A 25,164-nucleotide genomic window follows, 5' to 3' on the forward strand; every position below is an offset into this window, starting at 1 on the left:
CCCCCGGGGGGGGGGGGGGGGAGAACAGTACTGAAAATAAAATGCTGGCTCCCCAGAGAGAGCTAGTAGTCTTTAGCACACTACGACAGCCTGCCAAGGTGGGAAGGGAGAAGAAGGCTGTGCACTCAAAGGAACACTATCCTCCCATCTCCGCTGATTGGCTGTGAGGGCTGCCTACCATGTAGCCCTGACCCCATGCACCAATCAGTAGTGAGGGGTGGGGCTGCATGACAGGCAGCCCATGCAGCTAATCAGTGGTGAAGGGCAGGACCACTGTGGCCCTTTAGCCAATCGGAGGTATGGGGAGGGAGGGGAGCCATGGTCTGCCTGTGAAATGACTGCCCGGGCCTGCATTCTGCCCCTGCAAATTAGATAGGTCCCTACAAATAAGGAAGCAGAAGAAAGCAGAGATGGAAAGGCCTGGCAGGCTAAAGAATCATCTATTTTAACGAAAAGCTGTAAACAAGCCTGTACCTGTCTTCATAAAGAAAACATTCATGCCATCAAACTTGGCAAAAAAGATCTTTAGAAAGACTCAAGTTAGGGACAACAGTAAGATTGTTGTTTTTTTTTTTTTTTACTGATCTTTTCTGTAGCATCAATGCTTAACTAGTTTATTTTGGTGAACTTTATACATAAAGGAAGGGGAAGATCCTCAGGTGAAATAAAATGTCATAATGATATTGAAGTCAACTACTTTCCATTTGTATCCCTACACATTTAAATGATATTTAAAAGATACAAAACAAATACTTCTCTTTTAATGTGACTTTGTTTTGTGTGGATGAAGTTTAAAGTTTAATTCTTAAGTCTTTCCACTGTGGCTGAGTTTTATAGCTTGTTATGTAGATGAGTCTAACATGGAATGTCCTTGATTTTATGGATTTAAGTCAATACTTAATGACATTTTAATTCTCTTTCATAAATTACCTGTGATGGAGTGAAACCAGACATGTGGAAAGCTGAAAAGACAAGTGGCAACTCGGCCTTCAGCAACATCTCAATGTAGTGAGCACTGCAAAAATAAACTGGATGGATTCCAGATTCTGCTGTATCAATAGCTAGGTGTATCTGACCAGGAAAGAAACAAAGGGTGAAAATCACTGCACAACAAAAGAGGAAAACATGATTTCACATAGGCACCTTTCTGAACCTATATTTTTGTCTTTCTATCCTAAGTCAACGCAAATAGATAAAATTATAGTAGGAAAAAACAAAGTCATCTCACAAATGTGTGTCAGAAATATATATTACTCAGTACCAGCATCAGAAAAAACCTGTAGTAAAATGTACGGAAAATTGCAAAATTAAAAATGTATAAAAGTTTAGCAGTTACGCCTTTATGTTGATTGCTCAGATCCTTATTAAATGCATTTATGGATGAATGTATTTAATGGATGAAGCTGTATTTTACAAGAGGGAGTAGAGAATAAAGGATGGTTCCTTACTGCAACATTGTAGGTGGGGAATTGGATTAAGCTTTTAGGATGTGCCAAGCTTGTTTGCATGTGTATGTCCATGTGTACTGGGGAGGAAGGGGGAGATGTGGAGGGAAGGAATGAAGATCTGTTTTATGGGGGAAAGGATTGAGAAGTTATCAATGGAGAATGGTCTGAGCATATGGCTTTTCAAGTGATGAGCCTTTGGCTTACTGAATATTCAGTGGCTGACATGGAGCCTTTGTCTTCTTCCCCTTTCCCCTGCCTCCCTTCCCATTGTATCCTTCTGCACAGGAATATTCCCAATTGGATCTTTCCACTGTACACAATCAATATCTCAGAGGTGAGAGTTATGCATTAGAAGTTAAAAATTCTGATGGCTGCTTGCTCCCTGCAACAACACTTATTCCATGCAGCTGTGGCTCTTGTCTGGGGCATGGAGCACATACAGTGGCTCTGGCCATGGTCTTGGGCAGGCAGCAGCAGCTCTAGCCACAGCCCACCAGCAGCAGCAACTCTGACCTGGCACCAGCATGCACAGAAGGCAGCTACAGCTACAGCCTCGGGTTGGGGATAGAGCTGCAGCTGCAGCCACTGCCTGCTTTGTGCCGGTACTTGAATCCAAGACATGGTTTTCTCCCTCCACCCTCCCCACCCCCTATGTTGAATGGAGAAAATACTTTGCCTTGGATTTAAGTAAATACTGTACTTCATCTGATGAAGAAAGCAGTTACTATGAAAGCTTACTGTTTTCTGTATTATTTAGTTTATAAAGCCAGCACTCTGCTCTGGCTTATAAAAATAAGATGAACAATTTCATTTTATCTTTATTAACACAGCTTTTTCCAAAAGAATGCTCAGTTCAGAGTGAGCCCCAAGAAGGTTAAACAGTGGTGCAGCTAAGCAATCTATCCCAAAATAATAATAATAATAAAAAGATTGATTTAAGTTGATTTAGCTTTTTTGAAAGTGATAGGGTGAAGTCAAAATAGGAATATGGTGTTCAGGAGGCATGCCTACACCATGACAGCAAGGGGCCTAGCTAGGCTGCTTCTGAGCCCACTGTGCCCACCCATTCCCACTAACATGTTGCAAGACTACTAACACACTGGTGAAGACATCCTGGACCATACCTATGTGACAGCTGTGGAGATTTCAGTTCCCTGCATGCTTGGGAGCAGCTGCTGGATATGAACACAGAGTAGCCTCTGCAGTGAACTTCTGGGTTTGCAGCATGTCACAGCAGGGCTGTGCTCACGATCAGCCTGGCTGGGAGACACTGCTATCATGGTATAGCCAGATGCAGTGTATCCTGTTGCCCTCTCCGTTGAATTTTCATTCAAAACAAATTGAATTATTTGTTACTTTGGTGTTAGAGTCCAGACCAGATTTATTATCCTCTGTTACTTTAACACCCACAGTTGTACTAGATAGATTCCCTAATGTGGAATATGGATATATGTGTGTCATCACAGTACTTAAATCACTCCAGGTAATTTCAGGCTTTTTGCTCATTGGTGTACATGTCCAAAGACCTTGTTTTTGGACTGTAGCTAGCAGAGAGACAGAGACACCACAGCGAGAATTTGATTATCACTTTGTGCTGTATATGTAGAAGTGATTGCATAAAACCTCAAAATGCAGTCTTACTTGTATACTGGGTGGGGTGTGCATGGGTGTCAGGGGGTATGGTATTGTGGGTATGGGAGCCACGGGTTGCAGAGCAGCCGGCGAGTGGGCAGGAAAGTGGGGAAAGTGGTGGCAGACGGGGAGGGAGGGAAGTGGAAGTGAGTAGGCATGCAGGAGTGCAGGGCCTGTGGGGCCCAGAATGGGGTACTACGAGCATGGGGTGTGTGCTGGCAGGGGTTCCCAATCTTTTTATACTGCAGACCTGCAAACTGTATAATCTACAGACTTAAATGTACATTTACAGATTTAAATTTAATTTTTATGGGGCGGGGTGCAAGGATTGGATGGGGTTGGGGCACCGGGGCATCCAGTTGGGGCTGCCCAGGAAGAAGAGGCTCTGCTGCCTTTCCTAGGAGCAAGCAGCAGAGCTTCCTCCCCATCCTTTTTCCCTGGGCATTTCCCTGCTTCCATCCCCCTGCTCCCAGCTGTGGGCAGGGGTGGAGGATTCTGCCTCGCCTGACTCAGGCCCCAATGCACAGGCAGCACCTTACCGGGCTCAGCCATGACGGCGGGAGTGCAACCCACGGGCCATATTTTGCCCACCCCTGTACTAGTGGGACAATAATTATCAATACAATACACGTGTAGTTTTCATTACTACGTAGCCACTTCACCACTAATCTTTGTGAAAATTGTGACAAAGAACATATAAGTCAATATTTGGAACAACAGTAGTAGCAAAACTAAATCTGAAATTTATGACATGCTTATAGTAAAGGGAGAGACATATGAGAATCTCTGCCCAGAAATGCATGATTTCTCAACCTGAGAAATTCTCTCTACGTTTTATGGATAAAATTGATTTGGACTTGGATTCCTGCAAATGCAGCACCTGGCAAATATACTTTTTCCATGAATTCAAGGGGTTTAAGGCCTGAAGAGACTATTAGATCATTTAGTGTTACTAGCCATGACATTATACCCAGTTACCTCTATATATTGTATGTCTGAATAAAGCAAAACTTGTATTAAGCAAGCCTTTAAGAAGGGTCTTGATTTGAAGAGAATTAGAACCGAGAAACTTTTCTAGAAATATTCCCAATACTTAAGGATTTTCCATCAGTATTATTTTTAATCTTTATCAAAAAGCTATTCCTTAATCCATTTTATGTGTACTCTGCTGGTATCATGTAGTGCTATTTTATATAATCTGAGGGTCATGCAGTAATAAAGTCAAAACTTTGTCTATTAAAAGTATGTAGTTAACCTTTATCAAACAAACTTAAATTTCATCACTGAATAATAAATCAGATTTGTTTGACAGGGCTTATTTTTCATACAACCAGGTTGGCTGGTATTCTTATCCTGTTATCCTTTATGTCTTTATGAATTGAATTCCTTATTGGATATTCAAATAATTTTGCCTGGGAAAGATGTCAAGCTAGCCTGTCTATACTTATCTGGATCATCCTACTGCCCTTTTTTAATTCTGGCAGAACATTAGTGGTCTTCCAGTCATCCAGAATTTTCTTGGCAATTCAAGATTTATTAAAAATTAAATTCAGCAGGCCAGATTTTGCCATTGTCAATCCTTTCAGGAAATTAGTGCACACTTTATCCTGGCCATCTTTCAACTCATGAACTATTTAAATATACAGTTAGTGATTATGGAATGTCCAAGCATCAAGGGTTTGTAAACCTGCCAATTAACCAGTTCTTGCTTGGATGGAGATAAAGACCTCATAATTGAGGGAGTCCAGCACAAAGACCTGCATTATAATACAGCCAAACATTTCAGCGCTGGACCACCCCCAGAAGTGGGGCTGGGGCTTTAAGCAATAGAACTCCAAGAACTTTTCTTGAAGAAAAGCTATAGAATCTTTTAATTGGAAAAACAGTTTCTAATGACTGGCCACAGTTGGTAGTTTAATTTATACTGGTTAAAGAATCTGAAAACATTTCCATTAATTCTACAAAATAAAACCCTTTTCTTTGGTTAGTTTGCTTTATATATAGATACCTTATTTAACAAAGAATGAAAAGTATGGATCTTACAGAATTAACTCAGTTTAAAATACTAGCCTTTAAAAATATTGAAGCATTTAGGACCCGATTTATAATGATGTTTCAAAGTCACTAAGACCCTTTCAATGTTTTTCTCAGTATAACACTGATATTTGGCACCTTTTAATGATTTTTAATACAGCAAAGCTAATAATCAAAACAATGAACTTCAGTATTACAATAATAATAAAAAAATCCTCTCAATAGTAGCTTCAGCCTACGCACAGAATTTAACACCAGTAATAAAGTTTATTTTATTGCCAACTTTAAAATTCAATAACACTGCCATTACCATGAGTCTACCTGTTATTTCAGTACCTTTAAACAACCATTTGAGCAAATGTCAAATCTATATTTTTCTAAGAGAATTTTTAAGGGACAAGCACTCAGAGCTTTAATGAAAAGTTAATGCATTATTTAAAAAGTCAGTGAAATTGATAAACTTTCCTTTTAAAAAATTCAAAGCTGCCTTAAAAAACCCGACCAAAAACATCTTTAACATCTTACAGACATATGTAGTCTTGGCAGCCAGAGAAATGCTGAGATGAGAAGATGGGAGAACTGCTGAAGAAATGTTAATGTTTTTTCTCTGTCTCCTAACATTATGAGGAATACAGATGATGCAAACCAGTCATGGCCAGCATAATGTCCCTGCAGACGGCCTGTTAAAGAAAATTAAGGAACCCAACAAACTTCCATTGGTATGCAAGCATTTTTCTTTTAAGACAAAAGAAAAACAAAAAAACCAAGCAAACAAAAAAACCCCCACAACCTCCAAAAAACAAACTAAGGGAGGAAGGTAGATTCACATGTGAATCATAACAAGTCATGTACTTAAAAAAATCATACCATACTAAAAAACAAAACAAAACAGGAATCCTGGAAATAAATAATAATCCGAAAAAGAACAAATGTAATCATCTGTACATCTGGGGACCTGATGTAATTTGCTCCAAAATTTTGTACCAATATAGTGCAGCATCAGAGCAACTGGAGAAACAGATTGCAACAAAGCAACTAGGATTTTGGCAAAGCAAACTGACAGAAACCAGGCAATGAATTTGAGAATTGCAAAGGAGAAGGCAAAAGAGCATGGACACCTTTGTAACTTTGATCCATAAATCTACTGCTTCAGTGAATACACAAAGTAATGATTAAGGATACTGAAGGAGATGTACCAGCATATTTGACTGACCTACTGTGTAAACTGTATGAAGGACAGAAAGCTGGACTGGTATCAGAATGGTTCAAAGTATGGAAAAGAGTTCGATAAGCCATCCTGTCTCCAACACATTTTAATATCCATACAGAAATGATCATGTATGAAGCCCTCAATGGAAGACGATGGCTTATTAACTTGTGATATGTAGACAGCTGTACCACTACCTTAGAAGAGCTGAACGACCGAGTTTGCAACCAAAGATTAGTTGTGAAGTTCCAACCAAAGATTAGTTGTGCAGTACTTGGGTGCACTCTTAACAGAAGACAATAAATGCAAGATGAAGTAAGACATAGGTGAGGAAAAGTTCCTTAGGAGGTGAACTAACTTATACTGAGAAAGGGTTAACTTGATCTACGGAGGGTTTAACCCAATCTAGTGAACACCTGCACATGTTCACAGCATAGCTGTAGCCACCACCCTAACCTCTGGGCTGTGCTGTTCCTGCCCCCCCACCCCCCGACTTTAACTTGGCTATTATTACCCCCTTGACAGCAACCCTCTCACCACAGATTCACCAACCCCCAGACCCACCAGCCACCCCTGATCCTGCAAGCCTCTGCCCCAACCTCAAGTTACTAAACCTTGGGGGGGCTGTCAGCCTTGCTCCCACTCTACTTTTAGGCATCTTAATGTAAGCTGCCTAAACCTATACTAAAGTGCAGTGAACCTTAAGGAGCTGGAGAAAAAAAAATTAATAGCATTTGAGATGATATGCTTCAGAAGGACACTGAATTTTTTCTAGACCCAACAACAAATCCAACATATGGGCAGTCAATAGCATTAGAACTAAATCTGGATTAATGGAAATTGTAAGAGAAAAAAAAAGAAATTGATCTGCTCAGATCCCTTCTGAACCTACCAACTATGAAACTATGAAATACCACAGACACTTCCTAAAAATAACAGGAGGCAGTTTAGAAAAGAATATAATAGAAGACTGTGTGCCAGGGAAGAGAAAGGAGGACTGACCAAGGAACTGATGCTAGGAAGATGCACAGAAGACTGGACTGCATTATATATAAATTGAGTGGCAAGGCTGACAAAAGACGCAACTAATTGAAGATATTTTGATCATCATGTTGCTGACTCTGTAAATGAGGATGGCACTTGACTGAACTATGCAAATGTAAGAGAAGAAATACATTTCAGTAAGGCAACAGGTTTTAGCTTCCAAACTGCCAAAATGTCCAAGGTGTATAAAATAGGAGTAACCATATAAAATGAAAGCCTTTAAAAGTGCCACGTATATTGTGACCGTGTCCTTAAGCATTTAAAAAATAAAACAAATTCATTACAAAGGTAGCGTAGACAGGCAAAAGAGATTTTTCTTTTATGCTGCTTTTATACAAACAAGCAAAAAAAATGTAAATATTCTCTAAAAAAGTAAGAAAATCAAAACCTTAGTGCAAATTAAATTATAATGATAAAGTATTAAATGTTCAATGTGAGTAGTATTGTCCCCATAGGCATATAGAAATGTATAGAAGTCTTATTGAAGGTAAGGACCCAGTGCTACTATACACATATATAAAAAGATATTATATAAACGACACATATAAAAAGCCCAAAGGGCTTAAAATTAAAGTAGACAACAAGCTTAACAAACTCTAGGCGATGAAAGGGCGAGAATGAAGGTAAGTGATAATCTGTTTAATGGAGACATTCTAATTATATAAAGATTATTAGCAAGGGTGGATTTCTTTCTGTACAGTGTCATGCAAATTACTTTTTAGTTTCTTCCACTGTCAGAAAAATCAAAGTATCAGAAGACTGTAAAAACTGATCTGGCAGTTCAACTGCTACTGTTATTTTACTGGACACGGTAATTCATGTCATCAGGAAAGGATACGAAGTGAGGACTTTATAGTTGTTTTCTGCTCCTTTAGAAATTTCTCAGAATGCTTTAACACCAAACATAGATCATTTTCTGCGTTGTCTTTCAATAAATTTAAATATTTTCCATACCTAGCAGCAACAAAAAACCACCAACATTTTAAAAAGTGAATTATTTGAGTTTAAATAAAAACAATTTAAAAGTTTATTTAAAACAGGTTGGATTAAGTATATTTTAGAGTTTAGAAAAATTAAGTATTCATACCAGTGTACAGAATTACTAGTTTAGATTTGATCAAGAAGTACAGCAGGCATTTATTATTCAAATCTGTCAGCCTTCATTTTTTTTTAAACGATTACTACTTATTTGTAAATACTGTAATATTTTATCTAATGATGTATATTTTGTTCCTGTACACTGTTATCTTTATCACTAATATTTAAATCCTGATGTTTCTAATTACACTTAGCGATAAAAATTAATCTAGATGGAATTATAAAAATCAGTCTGTAGAACTACAGTCACCAGAACTAAATTACATTACTTTACCCTTCATAATGGTCTTGCAAATTACAAATGAACTAATATGAGTAAATGGCATATGACTAAGCTTAGCTAAACACAGAGCTATTTAAAGAGGCTATGTTAGGATAAAAATACATAACGGGATAATGTAAGTTTAACTGTAAATCTTTCTAAACAAGTTGCAATTAGCCCTCAGCATAATAAAGGATAATAACCTATATAATTTGTTGCAGATAATTTAATGATGTTCTAATACCTTTTTCATTTGGAAAATAAGAATTAATTTTCTCAAAGATGATCTTTAGATTTAAACAGTACAAAATGTTGAGCTGACGGATTAACTATCATTAAAGTCATTCCAAGGAAATCAAACAAAATCTAGACATACTCTAGGGAAACATTTTTATACAATGTACCTGACTGTCATTTTAATGCCAAGTTGCTGCACAGATAAAAGGCTTTCATTCTTCACATTTGCATCAGCAGCTAAAAACAAAAGAAAAAAAAGAAATATAAAAAGGTATTAACGTTTGTATTGTAATCATGATTTTAACTGAAAACTGATGGAAGTAATATTTTTACATCTTTTGATGTCAAATCTGGAGACTATTTTGTTTTGGAAGTGCTGTCAGTAGCCTCTACAAAGAATACAACAGGAAATTACAAATACCTAATGAATCCCCTTTTATAACAAATACATTTGAAAATGAAAAGTTCTTGTTTTGCATGGTCACAACTGGACACGAGCAAAACTAGAACAAGCAATTACATGGGGCCTTGGTCTTTGGGCCCCATTCTTAGCCTGTCTGACACTTCTTGGAGGAGGATACAAATAAAACTAACTTTTGATCCAGCAGTTTTAGACTTCTCTAGCTGTAAAGTTGTTAAAGTTGCACTCACTTTCTCCATCATAAATCCCTCAAGATACATTATAAATATTGAGCTGAAGGAGACATAAAAGTACTTTCATTTATTGTTCCTTAAAATGGTAACGTGTATTCATTTAATGCACTTTGCATTAGATTAAAAAGCTGTAAAGCAGAACAACAAACTAATACACCTGGATACATTAAAACAAAGCATCCTCTGTAATTGTTATTTTCTTGTGTATTTAAATCGTAAATGGGAAAACAAAAACCTAACAAAAGGATCTAGTCTCTTTCTCTCAAATTATAATTAAGGACAAATGTAGATTCCTAAGCAAACACTCAGTATGTAGTGGGTGCATTTATAAGTGCACTTAACTGTGCAGTAGCACTAATTTGCTACAGTGTAGTGTCACAGAGGGCTATTAGCATACTATCAGCTAGATGAGATGTGCCATTAGCATGGAGCAATAAACTCTGGCACATATTGCACTGGAGTTTATCACCCCTGGGTGCTGTATTTGAATGTGCACATGGTACCGCAGCACATTGAGCCAGGTTGGAGCAGCCCCAGGGCTGCTCTGACCTGGATCAATTACTATGCTTCAGCAGATGCAATTAAATCAAGTCTGCTCCAACATGCTGTAATTACAGTGCATCGGAGCAGCCTCCCTGCAAATGTATAGGCACCCATATAAAACAGAGTTGGAAGGGACCTCAGGAAATCATCTGGTTCAACCCCCTGCTTAAAGCAGGACCATACCCAACTGTATCATCCTAATCAAGGCTTTGAATAGTCAGGTCTTAAAAATCTCCTAGGATGCAGATTTCACAGTCTCTCTGGGTAACCTGTTTCAGTGCTTTACTGCCCTTCTCGTAAGGAAGTTTTTCCTAATACCTAACCTAAACTTCCCTTGGTACAACTTGAGACCATTGCTCCTTGTTCTGTCATCTGCCACCACTGAAAAGTGTCTAGTTCCATCCTCTTCCGAACCACCATTCAGGCTTCTCTTCTCCAGACTAAATAAAACCAGTTCTCTCAGCCTCTCCTCATCAGTCATGAGCCCCAGCTCCCTCACCATTTTTGTTACCGTCTGCCGGACTCTCTCCAGTTCATACACATCCTTTCCTTAGTGGGGGCCCCAAAATTGAACACAGTACTCCAGATGTGGCCTCACCAGTGCTGAAGAGGGGAATAATCACTTCCCTTGACCTGTTGGCAACACACCTACCAATGCAGCCCAGTATGCTGTTAGCCTTGTTGGCAACAAGGACACACCATTAGCTCATATTCAGCTTATTGTCCATTTAACCCCCAGGTCCATTTTTGCAGAACGGCTGCCCAGTCAGACAACCCCCAGCCGATACCAGTGCATGGGACTGTTCTGCCCTAAGTGCAGGACTTTGCACTTGTCCTTTTTGAACCTCATGAAATTCCTTTGGGCCCAATCCTCCATTTTGTCTAGGTCACTTTGAATCCGAGCCTTACCCTCCAGCATATCTACCACTCCTCTCTGCTTGCTGTCATCTGCAAACATGCTGAGGGTGCACTCCAGCCCATCTTCCAGGTCATTGATAAAGATACTGAACAAAATTGGCCCCAGGACCAAGCCCTACGGCATGCCACTTGATACTGGGTTCCAAATAGATAACAAGCTATTGACTATTACTGTCGAGTCCAATGATCCAGCAAGCTTTCTATCCACCTTACACCTGTCTATTCATCCAATCTGAACTTCCTTAGCTTTCTTGCAAGAATGTTGTGCAAGACCATATCAAAACTCTTGCTGAAGTCAAGGTATGTCATGTCCACTGCTCTTCCCGCATCCACAGAGAACATCATCTCAATATAGAGGCCAATCAGGTTGGGCAGGCATGACTTGCCCTTGGTGAATCCATGATTACTGTTTGTAATTACCTTCTCCAAGTGCTTAGAAATGGATTCTTTGAGGACCTGCTCCATGATTTTTCCAGGGATTGAGGGGAGGGTGACTGGTCTGTAGTTTCACCAGAAGCACCTCCTTTCCCTTTCTAAAGATGGGCACTATATTTGCCCTTTTACAATCATCTGGGACCTCTCCCACTATTTTTCAAAGATAATGGTCAGCAGCTCTGTAATTGCATTGGCCAACTCCCTCAGCACTCTTGGGTGCATTGCATCTGGTCCCACAGAGTTGTACATGTCCGGCTTTTCCAAATAGTCCCTAATCTGTTCTTTTGTCACTGTTGGCTGCTCACTTACTCCACAAACTGTGCTGCCAGGTGCACTAGTCAGGGAGCTGTACTTGCTTGAGAAAAGAGAGGTAAAAAAAGCATTGAGTACTTCAGCCTTTCACAATTTCATCTGTCACTAGGTTGCCTCCCCCATTTAGTAAGCAACCCATACTTTCCCTAATCTTTCTCTTGTTGCTGACATACTTGTAGAAAGCTTTCTTGTTACTCTTCACCTTCCTTGCTTCAACTCCAACTAAGCTTTGATCTTCCTAATTTAATCCCTGAATGCTTGAGTAATAGTCTTATACGCCTCCCTAGTTTTTTCCCAAGTTTCCACTGCTTTTTCATAGATTTCATAGACATTAGGGCTGGAAGGGACCTTGGAAGATCATCGAGTCCAGCCCCCTGCCCAAAGGGCAGGAAGTCAGCTGGGGTCATAGGATCCCAGCAAGATAAGCATCCAGTTTGCTCTTGAAGGTGTTCAATGTAGGTGCTTGAACCACCTCCGGTGGCAGGCTGTTCCAGACCTTGGGGGCTCGGACAGTAAAGAAATTCTTATGTCCAGCCTGAAACGGTCTTGTAGTAGTTTATGACCATTCGACCTAGTCGTCATCCCTTGGGGCGCTCTGGTGAACAAACGTTCCCCCAGATACTGGTGGTCACCCCTGATAAACTTATAGGTGACCATCAGATCACCCCTGAGCCTGCGCTTTTCCAGGCTAAAGAGCCCCAGGGCTCTTTAGCCTGGAAGCTAGTCTTGTAAGCTTCCTTCTATGTTTTAGCTCACTAGAGTTTCCTGCTAAGCCAAGCTGGTCATTTGTCATACTTGCTAATCTGTCTGTGCATCGGGGTGATTCATTCTGCACCTCAGTAAGGTGTCTTTAACATATAACCAGCTCTCCTGTACTCATTTCCCCCTTAGACTGGCCTCCCAGGGGATCCTGCCCATCAGTTTCCTGAGTGAGTCAAAATCTGCTCTTCTGAAGTCCAGGATCCATGTTCTGCTGCTCTCCTTTCTTTCTCAGGATCATGAACTCAATCATCTCATGGTCACTGTTGCCCAAACTGCCATCCACTACTACATCCCCCAGCACTTCGTCCTTGTTTGTGAGCATGAGATGAAGAGCATGGCCCCTCTTGCACCAGGAAGCTGTCTCCAACACACTCCAAAAACTTCCTGGATTGCCGTTTTTCTCCCCTCCCAACAGGTGTCAGGGTGATTCAAGTCCCCCATGAGAACCAGGGCTTGTGATTGAGAAACTTCTGCTAGCTTTTTGAAGAAAGCCTCATGCACCTCATCCTCCTGATTTAGTGGTTTACAGCACACAGCTACCACATCACCCTTGTTGCTCTCCCACCCAATCCTAACCCAGAGACTGTCAGCAGGCCTCTCTCTAGTTTCATACTGAAGGTCTAAGCAATCATACAGCTCTTTTACATAAAGAGCAACTCCTCCTCTTCTTCCCTGCCTGTCCTTCGTGAACAATTTATACCCATCCACAACAGTGCTCCAGTCATGTGAGCTATCCCAAGTCTCTGTTATTCCAATCATGTCACAGTTCTGCGACTGTGGTCACTTAGGGAGTCTCTTTTCCAATACTTCCTGCTCATTTCCCAAACTGAGGTAACCAGCCAATTTCCCTACTTTCTCAAATATGAGAAGGCTTCCCCTATTGCCACCTCCTAGTTGTGCTTCCTCCAGGTCACCCACTTACCTCCAGGCTTTTGTGTTCATTTCTCAACAACCCTAGTTTAAAGCCCTCCTTCACTAGGTTTGTGAACCTGCCTGCGAAGATGCTCTTCCCTCTCTTCAACAGGTGGATCCTGTCTCTTCTTAGCAATTCTTCTTCGAACAACATGCCATGATCAAGAAGCCAAAGCCCTGCTGATGACACCATCTGCACAGCCATGCATTGTTCTGTAGGATGCATCTGCTCCTGCCCAGCCCCTTCCCCTTGACCAGAAGGATCGAGAAGAACACCAGCTCTCTTCCTGCCTCTCTTTCCAAACAGACCTTCCCTAGCAAACTCCCCTGGAAACTGGCCTGTTCACTGTTCCTTAGTCCCAAAAAGTTCCCTTTTCCCTGCTTCCTCTTACCAAACTTACAGTGAAGAAAGCTGAGAGAGTTTCCAGGCAAACTCCCTGGTGACATCCCCCTCACTTGGGACTCTAGTTAAGCAAGGGGCTTAAGTACTTGTCTAACGCCTAGATACTTACAGTAAATATATGTAGGTTAGCTACTCTTATTTAAAGAAACAGCTTACCTTAATGGCTCCCTTGCAAAGAGCAGGGCAGCAAACTGACTTGCAAACTACTGTTTGCTGTCTCTGGTCGCTGGCTCCCTGGTCACTTAGGGAGTCTCCTTTTTTTGACCTGCTGTGCCTGGCTCTGCCCCTTGTTAGGACTTTTGTCAGACACAGACAGCAATCACCCAGCAATTACTCAGCCAGCAGCACTCCCAGTTGCTCAGGGAATACTTGAACCAGTTCACAATGACTAACTGTTTTTTGAAACTGGCCATGACCCCTATCACATTAGGAAGAAGGGAAATGGGATAGTAGTTTCTAAGCCAACAAAGAAGCCTATCCCCTATACCAGTGTGTTCCGAGAGTACAAGCATGGGGGAGCAAGGAGCCCTGCCCACCGGGGAACCCGGGACAAGGGGAACACAACCCCAAAAGAAAAACTGTGTAAAAGAAGAAAACGTACCCCTTTTAGGATGCTGACGGTCTGGGGAGACAAAAGAAAAAGCAGCGTGGCTTATTAGCCACGCTTATCTGCAGTGGGAGCCAGACGATGTCAGCGGGAGATGCCACCTGGCGGATTCAAAAGCTGGCTCCGAGAGGGAGCGAGCAGGGACGCTGCGAGTGAGAGAATCGGCAGGGATCCCCCATGCCGGGTGCATCCAGCACCGGCAGAAGCAAGAAGATCTGACGTGGAGGCTGGTGTCGGTACCGACAGAGTCGGAGGAAACGTCCCACACTGGCAGTGAACGACACAGGAGCGCGGGACCAGAGACAGCTCAGTGAAGAGCCGTGGAAGACCCCAGCTGGGGCAAAGACACAACTCCTAGATAAGGAGACACGCTAGGCTAGAGTTTGGGTGGAGGAAAGAGGGCTGCACAGCCCGATACCCCCCCACTTTTTCTTTTTAGTCCTTTCTTTATTTTACTGCGGTTATAATTAGTTAAAGTAGTTCCTTCCCTCTTCTCGGTCCAGTGGTTTTCTTTTTCTCTCTCTCTTTTACTTTGACACAGGCTCTTGCAAGTTATTTTGCTGTAGATAGGTCTTAAGGCACCAGTAAACAAATTCTGGCACTGGAAGAGGGCAGTAGTAGCATACAGCTTAGGACGGAACCAGCAGGCTACTGAGACGCATCTCCATAGGCAGGACATCCAGAAACCCTTGGGTTAAGACAATAAGAAGTTTGGACTAACGAAAGCGTAAGGAGCATGAAGATCCGGAATTGACATCACCGGAGGACAAGCCGCATGAAGATCTTGAGGCTCGTCTCAAAGACTGGCATATGGACGGAGTGTAGGGGAGGTGGAGCCCCATGTACATCCGCCAGGAGACATGATAACTCTGGAAGTCCTCTCAACGGGAGTCCCCACCACTGAAGATCCATCTGAAGTTATGCCAGGCAAGTTTTGGGGTTTCCCCGAAGTGACCGAGGGTCTCTTCCAGGATTGTACGAGGTCCCATCGTGTCCACAACCAGGTGTACCTACTAAAGCTGCATGGGAGCAGATAATTGAACTGAGACGGGCACACGGTGTGATCCTCCTGTGGTTGGTTCAGTTGACATCATGATCAGAATCCTTCAAGGGTGCAGTAAAATGAGACCTGAACTGCAGTTTCCATTTTAATTAATTTAATGTGCAGTTATTATTGCCCATTTGGTGTTAAGAGAACACAATTAATTTAATTGATTTTAGTTGTCTTTTCTTCTCCATTGTAGTAATTTATTTCTGCTGGAAAACTTTTTTCCTCCTTACTATCTCCCCTTGGATATTTTGCCCCTCTATTTTGAATGAAAATAAAAATTAACATGAGGTTTGGATTTAATAAGAATTCCACATTATATTGTACCCTGTGACACCAAAACCTCTTACTTTTGTGCACCAGCATATTTGATGTAACCAGAGCTCTGTACACAGTGCTGCTGGTTAACTGCCAACCCATAAAAATACATGGGAAACAAAAATTGCAGTTTTACATTGTAGGTCAAAATCCCCATATTTCCATTTTGCAACAGCAGATTTAACAAAGCAAAAGAAAATCGTTTAGAAGTCAGTGTTCTGATTCAAAATTTGACCCAGAAATCTTACCGCTGCTTTAAGTTACCACAAAACTGTCTAAGAGGCTACGATTTTTGTGGGTGATATCTTTAGATGCCTGGTATCTTTTATTAGACCAATGTAAATAGTTGGAAAACAATTTTTAAGCAGGCTTTCGGGTTCAAAAACCCTTTGTCAGGCTAAGGAAGTTTCAGATGTTGGTGTGTGCTCTTCCTGGATGGAATGAAAAGTAAAGAAGCCAGTGGCTGGGCTGGTATGCATACAAGATAGGTAGTCAGTGAAGATGTAGATTGAGGAGTCAATGGGTAAGAGACTGGCTGGGTGGGGTGGGAAAGAAGGGGGATGAATACTGAAATACCTGGGGAATCAGATGTTAGGCAGGTTATAATGTGTCATAAATCCAATGTCTATATTTAGTCTATGATTTTTAGTATCCAGGAGGTCGATGAAGTGGAGTTCATAGGCTCGTCTCTGGGATGCGTTTTGTAAGCTTCCTTTGAGAATTAGGACTGAGGGATTGGAGAGAGCGATTTTCTTGGGAGAAATGTGCCCCCACAGGTAATTGGGTATTCCTGTCTTTGATAGATTTCCAGTGTACATTCATTCTGGTTTGCAGTTTTGTTTGGGCTCTCCTACGTATTTTCCATCAGGGCATTCGGTGCATTGGATGAGATATATTACATTTCTGGAGGTGCAGCTGTAAGATCTGGAAATGCTGATGGCTCCGTTGTGGGGTGTAGTAATTGTGGGGGTGGTGGTCTGCCTAAGTCCTTAGACCAAGATGGCTACAACCTACACCTCTTTAGATTCCTGAAAACTTGTCTAAATCTCTCCCAACTATGCAGTTGGTTTGATAATTGGTTTGATAAAAGATACGACACACAAAAATCCCTGCCTCTTGCATATTTCCTGGACCTTCACAGCTCCAACAGTCCAATACAACTACAACATTAGAATCACAGAAAGTGGGGCTACTACCACAAGATTAAAATCATAGAAAAGTAGGGCTGGGCAAGACTTCAGAGGCATAATGTATGGTTTATTTAAATATTGTAGATTCATGGAAAATTAGCAGCCTACAGTACCTCTAGGGAACACTGAATGTGATTAAAAAATTCCAAAATCATATCTGATTGATTCTGTACATACCTTAGTTTTCTACAACATTGATCTGATAGCCGTATATCAATAAACTTGTTATATTTAAACTATCTTGAAAAAAAAAAGTTTTCAAGATATAAGCATCAAAAAAATCAATTCTCTCAATAAGAGCATGATTTCTTCTCAAAACGCAGAGCATGTCTGAATGAACTATCAATTAGATGGACAGGTGATACAGGTACAGAAGTAAGAATGAACAAAATAAGCTATGGTAGCATTTCCTTATGTGTTAATTCAGAGAAAGAATTAAACATAAAATACATCACAGTGAACTGCACTGAACAGAGATTCAATTTTTTTCAAAAGAATAAAAACCTGGTCAAATAGACATTTCTTAATCCATACTGAATTGAATAAACACTTATACCAAAACCAATTTATGATGATAACAATTCTGAACATCTTTCTCACTCAGACATTCAGAGAGAACAGTAACAACAGGGAAGTGATGTTTTTGAAATACATAAGCTACCTATTCTTTTGATGACATCCCCATGCTCTTGACAAGCATAAGAAATCTGAAAGTATATCCTACTTAGTATGATTTGTGAAAACACCCATTATTTAATGCAAGCGGGTTTATTTAAAGGCAAATTTCCAGTTTTGGAATATCTATATAAGCTAAATATGAAACTCATGCCCGGCAATAAATAGTTTACTAGTGACCAGAAAAGATGATGACCTCCATTAGAGACAAATTCTATTTTATTTTTCAATTAGTCACTAATTTTATCATTTGTGTCCCTCATCTGTTACCCAAGTCTTTCATGTCTTTTTATCATTACAGTTACTTTTCCATGGAAAATTCTCAAACCTTATTGCTCATGCTTCCCTTGGCCCTATTTTGTGCTTTAGGCACCCCAACTTCTTTGTTTTGTTACCCTAATTTACTAATCTTCTTCCATGAGCGATTTTTCTCACGCTATTTCAGTTCTCTTCCAAGTTAGTGCAATGCCTTTAAGTAATACTACATGTCATATGATGGTAAAAAACGGTTTATATCAAGTGATGCAAATTAGATACGAGGTCAATAAAAATATATTAACAAATAGCAACTGCCTAATATTTCAGATAGTTCTGCTTCCAGTTTGTACTAAGGAAGCAAATACATCTGACCTGACAACATGCCCCCCAAGCCATAGAATAATTTGAACAACAAAACTTGGTGACATACAGATCAGCCTGGATAAAATACTGAATTCTGCTATCATTTTGGCGAATTCTGTTTGGTTATATAAGGCATTATAACTCAACCTAAAAACTCAAAACAGTATGTCCCACCCCTGCCCCCCCGTTGAAAATGGAAAGAAGATGTAAATCCTGACCATATATGCCTGTAATCCAATGCATATCTGCTACACCCTTCAATGTAGTCATTGAAAGTGTAGTCAGAAAGTTTCTTTTCCTCCAGACCTTTCTTCTGCCAAGCCCAGGAGGCTGCAAATTGCTAATACCCACAAAGAGATTTCTGAGTTATGTATTTTAACCCATTTATTTTAATGATAAATGCATAAGCAATCCCTGAATCAGTGACCAGTACACCAAGGATTCCCAGAGGCCATGGGAATTATGCTTCCTTTGGTGTATACTCTTTGGCACCAGGAATCTTGCTTTCCTTTCTTCTCAGTGGCTCAACTTTAAGAGGGGGGATGGAGTGCTCCAATTCAAGACTTGCGTTACACTGGTGTCTAGATCCCTTTTCTTGGAGCTGAGAGATATGGGTTTTGAGACAGGATATAGAAATCTAAGAAGCCAGATCTAACACTTCTTGGGTACCTAAACTGATCACTAGACTTGTATATATAAAACAGGCACCATTACCACTAAGTATTTACTAACAGTTGTTGAGAATGTTGTGCTTTGTGTTTAATTTAGTGATGTTAATGTTAGGCTGGGATTACACATTAAAATAAGATGATGTTAAGAGCACTTAAAACTTGAAAGATCACATATTAAGACTCATTAACAAGTGCTAAGTACCCTTTACAAATCTTAAAGTAATGCTACTTGGGGAGAGGATTATTTTTTAACTATATTACCTAGCTTGAGTTAAATTAACTTCTATCTGGGTGCTCACCTGAGATAAAAACTACCAATTTGCAGTACCCCAGGAGGTACTGTTCCCAGGTGTACTCATGACTCTATGGTCCTGGACTGACTGCTGGGAACAGCCAGGCAACAGGTGGGTGGGATGGGTGAGTTGGGGGGGGGGGGGGGGGGAGGAAAAATGGATAAGGAGATTAGAGAATGAGGGGAAGAGAGCTATAGGAAAAAGATGGAGGGGGCCAAGATCAGAGGGGGAAAAAAGAGTGGGTTGGGAGTTTCTGGGCTACTGCACCCTCTGCCCCCCAAATTGCCCTGACCCCCAAATCATCTACTGCACCCCTCAGATCACTCCCTTGCCACCCCAATTGCCCCCTCTTCTCCTGGGGTCCCTGCAGACCATGACCCACTTGTGCACCCAGATCCAGGCCCTGCAATTGAAGGGTAGCCAGGGAGGAGGGAGAAGAGGTGGCAAGGAGCTGCCAGGCAGCCTGGGAACATGGAGGGAGAAGGAACCTCTCCCCCCATCACTTCTGCCACTGCTGCTGCTCTTGGGCTAACTGAATTGTCAGGACAGAGGTTTGGGAGCTGGAAGGACCATTCAGAGGGTGGGGAGAGCAATCTGGGGGTGGAGGGGCTAATGGCAGCGTGGAGAGGAGGTCCACAGCTGATGGGGGCAGCGGAGTGATTTAGGGGCAGAGGAAGTGACTTAAGTGGCAGGGCAGGGCAGGGCAGGGCAGCCCCTGCAGCCTATGTTGTGTCTAGAGAGTTGGTAAGCAGAGCAGGTATGGAACAGACTTGAAGGTCCTAGGCATGCCCCTGCCCACCAGCCCTCAAGGTGCAGGTCTGAGCAATGCACATTAGAGAGGGTATAAATGTTGAACATGACTGGTCTAGGGTTTTCATATTTCAAAATTCAAAAAAGAGAACACCTGTTGGGGGAGGGGGTATATGATTGTGGGGGAGCAGTGATATACCCCCTTCCCTCCCCAGCCCTGCTGCTGCCACTCACTCCCGACCTGAAGCCCCCTGCTCCCTACCAGGCCTGCTGTCCACACAGCTCACTCACATGGGTGCAGGTGCATGTACGTGCACACACACGTATACACACCTGCCAGGAGTTGCAGGGGCCTGCGCGCAGAGCATGAGATCTCCCAACACCGAATCAGTTTCCCCCACTGTCCCAAGCCCCAAACAAAAGCAGAGGCAAAGCAAAGTTTTGCTTGCGTTTAAAAAAAAAAAAAAGCCCAGATGGAGGACAAGGGGCCAAAAAAGAGGACATGTCCGGGAAAACCGGACGTATGGTAACCCTAGACTGATCACTAGAACTTAACTTTAACACACACTAATATTCCTTACAATTAACACTTGTTAATGTGCATCTTACCTTTAGGCATGGTCTAAGCATGCCTACTGGATCAGGCCTATCAGGGAACATATGCATGGGGACACCCAGTTTATAAAACTCAAATGGACTTGGGAAAAGCACAAGAAAAGTGCTGAAAAGTTTGGCTTAGCCAAGATGGCAGCCACTCTGGGTGTATACAGTGGAAGAATTTTAAGTGCCTAAATAAAATAATTGATTAAAACTTAGGTTCCTAACCAATTATGTGATTTTGTGGACCATTCACTTGGACAAAGATGCCTAAATTGCCATTACTGCAATTTAAGGTGTGCCTATGCCCTTTTTCAAATCTGACCAATAATTCCTATGGAAATGAAGGAATAGAGGGAGGTATCCCTAAAGTAACCCCATAGGTTTTTCTTCCCCTTCCTCCTTCACTGCTGTGACTACTGAGGAAGGAAAAGTATTTGCTTGTATTCCCATGCTTAGTTTGCCAGCCTCAATAGGAAGTGCTTTTCAGAAAAGTTCCTGAAACTCAGCAGCAAAAAAGTGAGAGCATACAGAGTTTGCAGCTACAAAAACTTTCCAAACCAATCATTTTAGTAGAACATACAATTCAGAGTGATCTTCCATGCGTAGACAAATATTCAACTTGTTTGTTGGATTTTTATTAACATTCATTTGTGAAATTTTCTTATGCATTTTTTCCTTTCTGAAGCAAATTTTAGACAGCTGAGAAAATGAACAGGATGCCATATATTCACATTGAGTGTAGCATAAGCTATCCTAAAATTGAAGGTTAATTTCCAGATTGAATCACATATTTTATAAAAGGCTTATATCATATTTTATTGGCCTTTCTAAAGAATGAGATTGCCAATATGTGAGAGATGTTCTGTATCTAGTTAAACTAGACAGGTGGGCAGAAAAATGTTTACTTTAACCTATGGGAAGCAGTTTTAATGTGACATTACATCTGCCAACATTATAAATAGTTTTTCTTGAATGCAAATTATTTTATTATTAACTAAGAAGTATCCTTTGGAATTCTGTTTAATGTTAATGAAGTGAAAAATACAATATGAAGGAAGAATCAGTGGCCATAAAAGCAAAGTTTTTACCTTTTTATGACTGGGTATTATCATTATAAAAACTGTCAAAACATGCCAACCAGAGAATAATGACATAGAAAAATGAATTTTGTTGTACAGACTTGAATTAATACTGAATAAATAAGGCAATGCCTGCTCTAAGCACTCTAGAACATGATGTACATTTTATAGGATAATGTAAAGTTATTGTATTAAATCTCATTTGTGGTTAATATGCATTTGTCTAAAATATTTATTTCCTGTTCATGGAAGGGGTGAAAATGAATCAATACTCTTCTGGTATGGAAGAGTAGAAGGGAGAATGAAGCCCAGACAAATGTTTCCAAACCCAGATAAATAATTCTTACACAAATGTTAACATCAAGTCAATGTAACTTTAATTTTATGGAAATTAATTTATTAGGAAAAATCTTTAGACCTATTTAATATACAATTACTAATTTTCATCAGTAGTTCTAGGAGTGTATTTGAGTGTAAACAAATAATGGACACTAGAGAAGATCAAACCTAATCATGTTGATTTGGTTCAAATGGTGCATGCTTTTTTTCTTTCTTCCTTGACCAGCAGACTCTCTCAGACAGCAGCCATCATTTTGCATACTGTGTTAGTGCAGGTAGGTTAAAAATATATCCAATGTGTCTGTCTACAGATGCTCATGCTTAAAGTTAGAAAAGTTGTCCTCTTAAAGAAAGAGTTATTTGAGAAACAAATTCCCATACTGTATTTTCTTACATACAACTTGTCCCCCAAATAAGATATATACCTTGTATTTAAAAGTCAGAAAGAACAAAAAGAACTTTTCTTGCTTCTGCAGCAGAAACTTCTGGGTACTACTGTAATATCAATACTAAATTACAAAAAGAAATCACAGTGAGCGAACTGACTGCTGCCACCTAGCCCCAATGCAGGAGAATGGGAGCCAGATCCTTAGCTGGTAGGGAACTGGCAGTTTCACTGAAGTCAGTGGAACCAAGCCAATTCACAACAGATGAAAATCTGGTTAAGAACATCTGGGTAGCGTGCAAGATGGTGTGGCTGCAATTTGCAGCTCGGTTGAGCTTGAAGTCCCTCCAGTTCAATCTATACAGCAGAGACTTTAGTGAAGATATTATGGAGCAATAGGATGTGAAGTGAATATAAATCAAGGATACTAAAGTTATATAGCAAGTAAACTGTTTTATCACAACATTAAAATTGTTTGTGCAAAACATTTGTTCAAGCTTATTGCACAGTTTTGAGATGATTTTGTAATTTCATGAAGTTCTTGTCTTTCAGCTGTTGATGGTTGTATTTACTGTATTTTTACTAGCAAGAAGTGAAATCACAAGATGACCTCCACCTTAGGCACTGACTTTTATTTTTGCTGTGGGAGGGGCCCTAAGATGATGCCCCCACTCCCACCAGCAGCACAGCTGGAGCAGAGCCCGTAGGTGGCCGGAGGCAGATGGATGGCTGCCCGCTGTCGGCTTGGAGCTCCCCGCCCTGCTGCCCTCCCGTTGGGAGCCCTGTGTTGGCCATACCGTGGATCCTCCTGCTCAGCTGGCAGCAACGGGAAGCGAAACTCTGCACTGCTTCCCCCAATGCTGCTGGGCAGGTACAGGATGCCTTGCCATGGCTGGCATGGGTCTCCCAGGGGGAGGACAGCATGGCGGGGAGCCTCAGAATCAGCTTCCAGGATCCCAGCTTGAGCCAGGGTTTTCAGGGCTTCATGACTCTCCAGAGTACATGGGAGATGGCTATCAACTAGAAACAGAAGTTCCTAGTGCTGTTAGGCTCTCTGTGGGGCTCCTGATCCTGGGCAATCACATCATGAATCCCTGATGCAGTCTGCATGGTGGGGCTACCGCAGAGACTGATCATAGAAATCTGTGCTCTTCAGCAGCCTGCCAAGTGATTCGACATGAAACCAGGTAGGATTCTTTCCAAACTCTACCTATAGATGAGTGAAAATTGGTCAAAACTAATTCATTTTCACAAAACTTGTGTTTCAGTGTACTGGGATTTTCTGATTAAAACTTTTTCATCAGTTCTAGTCAAACACCTGGAAACAAAAGGAAAACGACTTCCTTTTTACAGGTAGGGGAAGTGGTATTCAGGAATTCTTGACAGCATCTAGCACATAAATCCTCTCTCACACCACTGCAGCTTCCTAGTAGTTGCCCCACTAGTGCCCTACTCACTATCAGAGCCATGAAATTTAGCTCTAAAAAATTTCAAGGCCAAGGAAAAATAAAAGCAAATGTAAGGAAGGGAAAAGAGTAAATTCATTTAATGCCCATGCCAGGTAAGTTTGTGATCTCATCTGAACTCATATTAAAGTCCATTTTCCATGCTGCTAACAGAAAGTTAACTTCAGTTAAGATTTGTGTTACTGTTTATACTTAAGCATTGCAACTGCATAATGGTTTATCTGTTATTTTTAATTCTCTCTTATATTTAAAGGGATAACAACCCAAACTAATTTGATTTTTCCAGATTTGCAAATTTTTATAATAGATTGACGTCCCGAGGGAGTCTATAACAGATGGATGATTGTGTTATTCTAATTACAACTACCTTAGGGTTTATAAAGCTATCATTTTTTAAGATAATCAATTTTTCATACCAAGAAACATGATAAACATTGACTGTCTATGCACTGTACTGAATCTACATTCATATAAACCATAACTTCTGTTTATTAAAACTAAATATCTGGCTCCTCTTTGAAACTGTTGTTCAGGAGACTGTTCAAGCCCCAGTGCAAGATGGAGGAGGGAGTATACAATCACCTATCAAATGTTCTTCAAGCTTGTTTGGGAATAGAGGCTGGAAAAGATACCAGCAAAGACATGGTTCTAAAACTGCCTCACATTATTGATTAAATATTAATGTAGTGACTGTTATGGAAGACCTAACTTACCACTTGGCAATTTATTTTTGATTTTGTAGATTGGTTTGTCAGTTTTCGGTTTTGCGATGTGCATCTCAGCCAGCAATCCAGAAGAAAACTCATCTCCCTGCCCTCTCTAAGACCCTGAACTGGCCAAGTAGTAACTCCTGAGGTGGGGAGTTTTTGAATAGAGACAGCAACCAAGAGACCCGGGCATATTTGAAATTTGGGGTAATGGATATTTGAGGTATTTAATAGTTGTTATGTTTGATTAGGTTTAATTATTTAAATTCAAATTTAAAACTAGTCTTTGTACCACTAGAGTCTGGCAGAAGAGTTGCATATACATGCATCTAGCTCAAGTTAAAGGTTTTATACAAAAGGGAAGGAAAAAGCCTGGGAACATAGCCATTTATGACAATGAAACAGATGCAATTGGTGTCCCTTTAAAAGAAGCCTTTAAAATAAGCTAAGGCTGATGGCCTGGAACTCTTAAACACAGTATTGTAAAGGGAGAACATAATGCACACCTTGACTT

General features: G+C 40.8%; 1 protein-coding gene across 1 annotated transcript in view; it reads right to left on the reverse strand.

Moving 5' to 3' along the window:
• The window catches only part of TBC1D32 (TBC1 domain family member 32), a 170,900-nt gene that overhangs the window by 19,387 nt on the left and 126,349 nt on the right, over window positions 1–25,164 (reverse strand). The window contains exons 28-31 of the mRNA XM_025208839.1: window positions 9,130–9,199; window positions 8,204–8,319; window positions 5,640–5,794; window positions 931–1,071 (exon numbers count right to left, since the gene is read on the reverse strand). Coding sequence (XP_025064624.1) covers window positions 931–1,071; window positions 5,640–5,794; window positions 8,204–8,319; window positions 9,130–9,199 — 482 coding nt within the window. The remainder of the gene's footprint in view (window positions 1–930; window positions 1,072–5,639; window positions 5,795–8,203; window positions 8,320–9,129; window positions 9,200–25,164) is intronic.

This window comes from Alligator sinensis, unplaced genomic scaffold (assembly GCF_000455745.1).
Source record: "Alligator sinensis unplaced genomic scaffold, ASM45574v1 scaffold808_1, whole genome shotgun sequence".
Classification (NCBI taxonomy): Eukaryota; Metazoa; Chordata; order Crocodylia; family Alligatoridae; genus Alligator; species Alligator sinensis.